The sequence below is a fragment of the Perissodus microlepis genome, chromosome 8 (genome assembly GCF_051167445.1).
Source record: "Perissodus microlepis isolate ML-2025 ecotype Zambia chromosome 8, ASM5116744v1, whole genome shotgun sequence".
NCBI lineage: Eukaryota > Metazoa > Chordata > Actinopteri > Cichliformes > Cichlidae > Perissodus > Perissodus microlepis.
In genome coordinates, this window is record NC_140468.1 from 24,514,208 (window position 1) to 24,522,167 (window position 7,960).

General features: G+C 41.9%; 1 protein-coding gene across 1 annotated transcript; it reads left to right on the forward strand.

Moving 5' to 3' along the window:
* The first annotated feature begins 215 nt into the window (after window positions 1-215).
* lrrc18b (leucine rich repeat containing 18b) lies at window positions 216-1,944 on the forward strand. Its single transcript, XM_084936839.1, has 2 exons — window positions 216-844; window positions 1,235-1,944. Exons 1-2 carry the CDS (start codon window positions 584-586, stop codon window positions 1,643-1,645), a joined length of 672 nt encoding a protein of 223 aa, XP_084792965.1. The 5' UTR covers window positions 216-583; the 3' UTR covers window positions 1,646-1,944.
* The last annotated feature ends 6,016 nt before the right edge of the window (window positions 1,945-7,960 follow it).

The window sequence follows — 7,960 nt, forward strand, 5'->3', positions numbered from 1 at the left end:
GAACTGCCCTGCTGTGACTGGTGGCTGCTCATAGCTATAAAGCTATAGCTATAGCCAAAGCTACCAGACCAAACAGCAGTTGCCTGGGAACAAATTACAACAAATGCCACATTGACCCAAGTGAGTCCCAGCTGACAGACAGCCATGATGCAGCATGGTGATTTTTTTACCTGTCAAACAGCAGCAGTCTGACCGCTTATCTATTTACAGCTCTTTGCAGTGACATTTGGACGTGTGGCAACGTTCTTCGGCTGAGGAAAGAGAGCCAATTATCTTCAGTTTTTCTCTTCCCTGCTGTTGTGAACTGGGTGTGAGGAGGCATTAATGCTGGTTCATAAGTTTAAACTCACTGCAAGTCTTATTCTGATTTCTGTTGTCATGTTAGCAGTGTTGTGGAATAAAGCAAATGATACTGTTACTCATATTTTATCTAACAGGAAAGGTAAAGCTTGACTTTGTCTACAGTTACCGCTGCCTGGGTAACGTGATCTCACAGACTGGCTCCACGGTCAACTCTGTCGTCACAGCGCATTAGTGGAAAAGGTTAACTACAGACTCCATCACTGTGTGTCCCGGCAGCAGCATGGCCAAGGGAACGAAAGCCAAAAGAAAGACTAAAAGTAAGAAGATCACCTTGAAAATGGCCCAGAACTGCGTGGAGCTGACATTGGATGGTAAACGCCGACTGGATCTGAGTTTCAAGGGGATTACAGCTGTTCCAAAGTGCGTCCAGAAGCTCTTTCACATGGATGAAGTGGACCTGAGCAGAAATATGATCAGAAAAATTCCAGATTTTATTGCTCAGTTCATCAAAATGACTGTTTTGGATTTGCACAGCAATTATGTGAGTATGACAGATAATGCCTAATGTTTACAACAACTCTTTAAAAGTAGGTAAATAAATGGTAGCTACTGTATAGCAGCAATACTATGGGGCTGCTAAACAGTTGTTGTGTCACACTATTTTAAATCATTTTAAATAATTTAATATTCCAAATATTTAAAATTAAGCCCATTTTTTAAAAATACGTTCTCTAGATTAAAGTTCTAATCATCAAAAGCCAATCATTAAATAATCACAAGCATACGGGGACACCTTAGAGACCCGCTAACTGTCACTAGCCTTTTGGCAGCTGTAGTTTGCCCATTTCAAAATTGTACCATGGTTCGTAATTATGTCCATGTTTAGTGCACCAAAATCACCATCTGTTAAAAAATGTGTTATTGTTTCTAGCTGGAGGAGCTCCCCTTGGCTATCGGCTACCTGCAGAACCTTAAGGTTTTAAACCTGTGCAACAACCGTCTCACAAGCCTCCCAAGCGAGCTCGGCCTCCTGAATAAACTCCAAACACTGAACCTGGGTCTCAACCAGCTGGAAGCTCTTCCTGCCTCCATTGGTGCAATGGAGGAGCTCCGCCACATTGGCCTTTCTGATAACAGATTCACCCGCTTCCCCGGCTGCCTCTTGAAGCTGAAAAAACTGGAGAGTATCAAGATGGACAGGAATCCAATTATTGCTGAGAAGATACCCACTGAGAAACCAGTCAGTATTTCAGAGAGCTTTTACCTAGTCAAAGAAAGCTTCCTGTGCAAAGAGTGTCTGAGTAGGTGCCAAGCTAAGAGGAAGGAGCTGAGGGAGGAATAAATACCACACTGTGTTCTTAACTCAAGAGTGCCTTTCACTTACAGTACTGCATGTTACTCTGATCTGTACTCTGCATTGTACATAGATTCAATTAATATCAGACAGTAAGAGAAAACATTGCAATTTCCCTTCTAAGTGTATTTAAAGACTTATATTTTTACACACATTTTATACAATTACCATGCTTATAACTGCATGATAATTAGGTACAAATAAAGTGTTTTGACAGTCTGTTGGGCCTAGAGGGCAGCAGAGAGCACCCTTATCTCTGAGTACCTGTCACTGACTTTTAACACTTATACAAGTAAGAAGTTGTGTGAAATAATATTTCATGTTATTAAACATACAAACGGTATTTTTTGCATGTGATCATAATTCATCATCATCATCATCATCATCATATATAGAAAAAATGAAGTTCCTGAAGTCTCTAAACAAGAAAAGAAAGACACAGATTCTGAGTTTGTCTCATTCAGAGAAGGCCTTCCTTTCTATGATGGACCATCACTTTATTAGTTTCAGACCAAAATACATTTCAAAAGACATTTTAGATATGATATGATGGTATGTGTGTGTGTAAATGTGTGTGTGTGTGTGTGTGTGTGTGTGTGTGTGTGTGTGTGTGTGTGTGTGTACACTTTAGTTTTTAACAATATATACTATATAGTATTTAAAGGAACACACTCCACTTTTTTTGGAAATAGGCTCATTCTCCATCTCCCTCAGAGTTAACAATGCAGCGTCTTCTTTCTAAATCCGTAGGTTAATAGGACTTTGGAGCGGGATCTTAAGGGATGGGGCGTGGCCAGGATTTTTGCTCGAGGCGCCATATCAGCAGGCCAAACAAATGCTTGCTGTGTGTAGACACACAGACACGCACACACATTTACACACACAAACCATCATATAGAAGAGAGATTTCTGAATAGGGATTTTGTTTCTGTTTTTTGTTAAAGAGACATGAAAGACCTCAACTTAAGGTTAAGTGTATAAACTTGAACTTGAAACATCTTTATGATGCAACCGAAAGAATCATGAATCTGAAAAGCTACATGATTTTTCTGGATTTTATTTTTGTCGACTTATGAAGTTACATATATTGTTTTGTATATTTTTGAAATTTCTTAAGGAGAAGATTGCTGATTGGCCCTAACCAATTACTGTTTAAAAGATGAACAACACGACAGCACTTCCTCCCATTGTGCAAAAATGAAGCAAAATATCCCGCTTGTGGGAGCTGCCATGTTCCACTTTTGGAGCCAGAGTCTGCTCAGTAGTAACTCGTGGTGGAGCGTCTCTGCCCACACACCCACTGGACGTGACCGTGAACACGCCCCCTTACACTTTTTACATAGCCCGGCTGCTCTGTCTCTGTCATGGCTACTGAACGGACTCACGCGCAGACAGTTCTTTCTAAGAGACCAAAAGGTGATTTATTTACAACAGGGATCACCTCAGTGCTATATATATGTACATTGAGTTGGGAGGGGGGTCCAGGGCTCCAGGGAGAGAAGGGGGGGGGGGGAATCCACACACATGCTTCCTCTTCCACACAGTCACCACCACAGCTCCTCCGCACACACGCACTCCTCTTCAGCCGCACTCGCTCCAAAACTCCACACACACTGCCACACCCGGGCAGGTCCCGTGATTTGGTCCAGAAGAGGGATATCTACACACAGAAGTTAACGTTAGTTCCACAGCAAAATCTATACAAGGGATTCTTTTGAAAATGCCGAGAGCACGAACTCAGGAGGTTCAACGTTCCAGCAGTGAGCTGCTCTGTGCCACTGCCTTAAATAGCAGCTGGGGAAATCAGCCAGATCAGCAGCAGGTGGACACAATCACACAGGTGCGTGGGCCAAGAGCGAGAGCCCGTAACGAGCTCCACCCAGGCAGAGAGGAGGAGGAGAGACAAGGAAAACAAAAACAAAAACAAAAACGAACAACAACAACAAAACCTGTAGCCAGCGTGAGCCAACCAGAGAGACACGGGGACCGTGACAGTCTCTCATTCTGCAGGGTATGATGACTGTTATTTAAAGCTACTAGTTAAATGTTTATTTAGATTAAAATTTATCATACTGTAGAAATGTTTAGCTTATTTTAGAGTTTAGAAATGTGTTAACATAGAATGTAGAATTATTGTAGAGACACTGACACTGCCCTCAATGTAATAAAGGCCTGACTGTGTCATGAACTTAGGAGTAGATTGTAGGAGACCCCTCCCCCAGTTGAACTGTGAAAGGTCTCAACATATGTAACTGGATAACTGTGGTCTGGAAGGGAGATGGGTTTTTATGACCTCTAGGGAGTCACCTACACCCACAGTGTTTTAACTGTCACGCACACACATCCACACGCACACTCACTCACGTGCACACACATACACACAGGTATGCGTACACAGTCACTCACAAGCTCTCACATAGACACACGGGAACGCGCACATAGACACAGACACAGACACAGAGTTTGCAGTACACCGTGGGGGGGGTTATGATGGGGACGCCTCTATAAAGCTGGCTGTAACTAACAAAGGGGTGAAGACTTTGCAGAGGGGCACCAGCCTGGCAAGTCTTCCCTTCTAGAAGATGCATGCTTAAATTAGGATAAATGTAGATGATGAGTAAAGATGAGTAAAGATGAATAAAAATGAATAAAGTTTTGTGAAAATGACTACTGAGTTCTGGTGCCGTCTCTGGATGCTCGAGGAATAAAAAGAACCGGGGTAAAACTGATTTTGCAACAATACAAAACATGCACTCTGTGCAATATGGATTAACGTTACTGCTGAAGATTTGAGGACATCTGATCTCTGAAAAAAACAACTGTTAATGAAGCTGGAAAAACACACCCACGTCTTGATCCTTAAAAAAGCATATTTATATATAGTAAAAGTAGAAGGCTTCAGCCTACTAATATTAGTTCATAAAATAATTATCTGTGCCAAAAGTGATGAGTTAAGGTGCCCATGGAGGCAAGGGTGCCACCAGACATTTGGCCCCAGGGCAGACCCAAGTCAGGCTGGAGAGATTATATCTCTTGGCTGGCCTGGAAACACCTTGGTGTTCATATTCATATTAATATTCTTATTCTTCTATGACAAAAAGTACAAGTGTTTATTTAAGGAAATAAACAGAGCAGTAAGAGATGTTTTTTAATTTTTTTTTTATTTTGCCACCAATTACATGTTTTTATTTGTAATTTATGTAGTGCTCCCTACTATGTGAACCCCTCACCTGAAGTCTTATGTTTATTAGTTTAGTTTAGATTCTAAACTATCAACCTCAACAATCAAATGATCCCCTTTAATAGCAAGCGCTGGGCAACGGTGGAAAGGAAAAACTCCCTTATAAAAAGGAAGAAACCTTTGACAGAACCAGGCTAAGAAAGGGGCAGCCATCTGTCATGACTGGTTGGGGGGTGAGAGGCAGAGGAAAAGAAAAATTAGTTTCTTTCTCTCTGGTCTTCTGGCCTCTTGTTGTCTTTCGGTGTGTTTTCACAGGTTTTGGTATTGCTCAAGCTCATATTGTTCATTTTCTGAACTAGTAGTCGGATAGTCCTTGGCGTCCAACTTTTTTGGATGCTCTGTGTCACTGCTGCTTGTACTGGCCTCTTGTTGTATTTCAGTGAGATTTCAGAGCTTTTGGTATCACTCGAGGTCGTAACGTCCATTTTCTCGTCTTGGTCTTGGCTAGACCTTGGCGTCCAACTTTTGTGGATGCTCTGTGTCACTGCTGCTTGTACTGGCCTCTTGTTGTATTTCAGTGAGATTTCAGAGCTTTTGGTATCACTCGAGGTCGTAACGTCCATTTTCTCATCTTGGTCTTGGCTAGACCTTGGCGTCCAACTTTTTTGGATGCTCTGTGTCACTGCTTTTTGTACTGGCCTCTTGTTGTATTTCAGTGAGATTTCAGAGCTTTTGGTATCGCTCGAGGTCGTAACGTCCATTTTCTCAACTTGGTCTTGGCTAGACCTTGGCGTCCAACTTTTTTGGATGCTCTGTGTCACTGCTTTTTGTACTGGCCTCTTGTTGTATTTCAGTGAGATTTCAGAGCTTTTGGTATCACTCGAGGTCGTAACGTCCATTTTCTCATCTTGGTCTTGGCTAGACCTTGGCGTCCAACTTTTTTGGATGCTCTGTGTCACTGCTGCTTGTACTGGCCTCTTGTTGTATTTCAGTGAGATTTCAGAGCTTTTGGTATCACTCGAGGTCGTAATGTCCATTTTCGCAACTTGGTCTTGGCTAGACCTTGGCGTCCAACTTTTTTGGATGCTCTGTGTCACTGCTTTTTGTACTGACCTCTTGTTGTATTTCAGTGAGATTTCAGAGCTTTTGGTATCGCTCGAGGTCGTAACGTCCATTTTCTCAACTTGGTGTTGGAGAGACCTTGAAGAAGAACTTTTTTGGATGTTCCAAGTCACTGCTGTTTCTTTTTTCTCAGTGTCTGTTCTCATCCTCTTTCTCTCTGGAGAGTAGTTCTCAGAGTTGTTTTTGCTGCCTTTGGAAATCTGTCTGTATCGTCTTTTCAACACATTTTTTTCTTCACAGATACGTCTTTTTTTCCTCGGTGGAGAGCAGCTGTCGTCACTTCTGCAATTCTGTGCAACATAATTCGGGCCTCGCTTCCTCTTGAGTGGAAGCTGGAAATGTGTTTCATCAGAATTTGGCTCTGGATTTTGGTGGTCCATTGTAGTAAAGCCAGCGTAAGTGTGTTGGCTTTTGCCGTGTTTACTCTGAGACATGTCAGAGTGTTGATGAAGTGACTGTCTTAAAGATTCAACTGTTTTAAAATTTTTCTCAGGCGTACCTTTGAATGCTGCAATCTCAAGTGTTACAAGTAAACTGCATGAAAGTTTGGGCTTCTTACCCGGATTTAAGGATTCACAGATCAAAGCCATATGAAATGCCTTTGATCATCATGATGATGTCATAACATAACGTAACAGCAACATTCTTTTTTTTTTCTTTTTTTTTAAATTTGGTTCTATTCTTTTTTTTCTTTTTTTTAAAATTTGGTTCTATTGTCCATGGGGCTTTGTAGCGTGATGTCACGACAGGGGGCGTGGCCGCCGGGGCGCCATTTTAGCAGGCCAAACAAACAGTGTTGCCAACTTAGCGACTTTGTCGCTATATTTAGCGAGTTTTCAGACCCCTTAGCGACTTTTTTTCTAAAAAGGAGGAGCAGGGTTGGAATTGTGACATTAAAAAAAACAATAATTGCTAAAAGAAATTTAATTTGTAGTTCTAAATAAACTCTAAATGCATTTAGGACGTTTTTTACTCACTTTATGTCTCTTCCACGATGTTATTTCTCTCTCCAAACAACATAGGTTACAATTAGATTAGCATGACCAATTATGCAAATTAGGTGATGACGTCATGTAGCGACTTCTAGCGACTTTTAGGACAACCAATAGCGATTTTCCTTACTGAGGAGTTGGCAACACTGCAAACAAAGGGCTTAAGGAGCGAAAGCATCAGCAATGGTTCGCCTTGCTGTGTTGGGGGTTGTAATGTTAGATGCACGATCGGGAAGGGAAAATTGGCTCACGTTTAATTCTTTCCCCACCTGGAAGCAAAGTGAGGGAGCTTATGTATTGGATATTACCAAAAGAAGGCAACTAGCCTGGATAGCAGCTGTGAGATGAGCTATATCCAGTTCTCTACCATCCACAGATATCTGTTGTTGTTAGGGTTGCCAACCGTCCCTTAAAAAACGTAATCGTCCCGTATTTAGAAACAAAAGTACACGTCCCGTATTGAGCTAATAAGGGACGCACTTTGTCCCGTAATACAGTGAGAATCAAAAGTAGTCTATAAATGTTTATGGAATTAACGCTTTGTTTGAAAACATAATTCCCAGCCCCTCTCCTGCTTTGTGACCAATGAGCTGACAGCACACTTATGACAATTCAGATTACCGCTCATCTCATTGGTCGAGGAAAGGTCGCTTACGGAGAAAATACCGGAAGACAACAGATGACCACAACAACAAGCATGGCCAACAGGGAAACAAACGCCGACACTGCGGTTCAAGTCTCGGACGACTAGGGTTGCCAACCGTCCCTTAAAATACGGAATCGTCCCGTATTTAGAAACAAAAGTACACGTCCCGTATTGAGCTAATAAGGGACGCACTTTGTCCCGTAATACAGGGAGAATCACAAAAAGTCTATAAATGTTAATGGATTTAACGCTTTGTTTGAAAACACAATTCCCAGCCCCCTCCTGCTCTGTGACCAATGAGCTGACAGCACACTTAGCACGAGTATAACAGATTACCGCTTATCTAATTGGTCGAGGAAAGG

Bases quoted from the DNA above. Each gene is read 5' to 3' on its own strand.
- lrrc18b (XM_084936839.1), top strand. From the start codon at position 584: ATGGCCAAGGGAACGAAAGCCAAAAGAAAGACTAAAAGTAAGAAGATC. The intron at 845-1,234 runs GTGAGTATGACA...TATTGTTTCTAG, and splicing joins TGGATTTGCACAGCAATTAT to CTGGAGGAGCTCCCCTTGGC.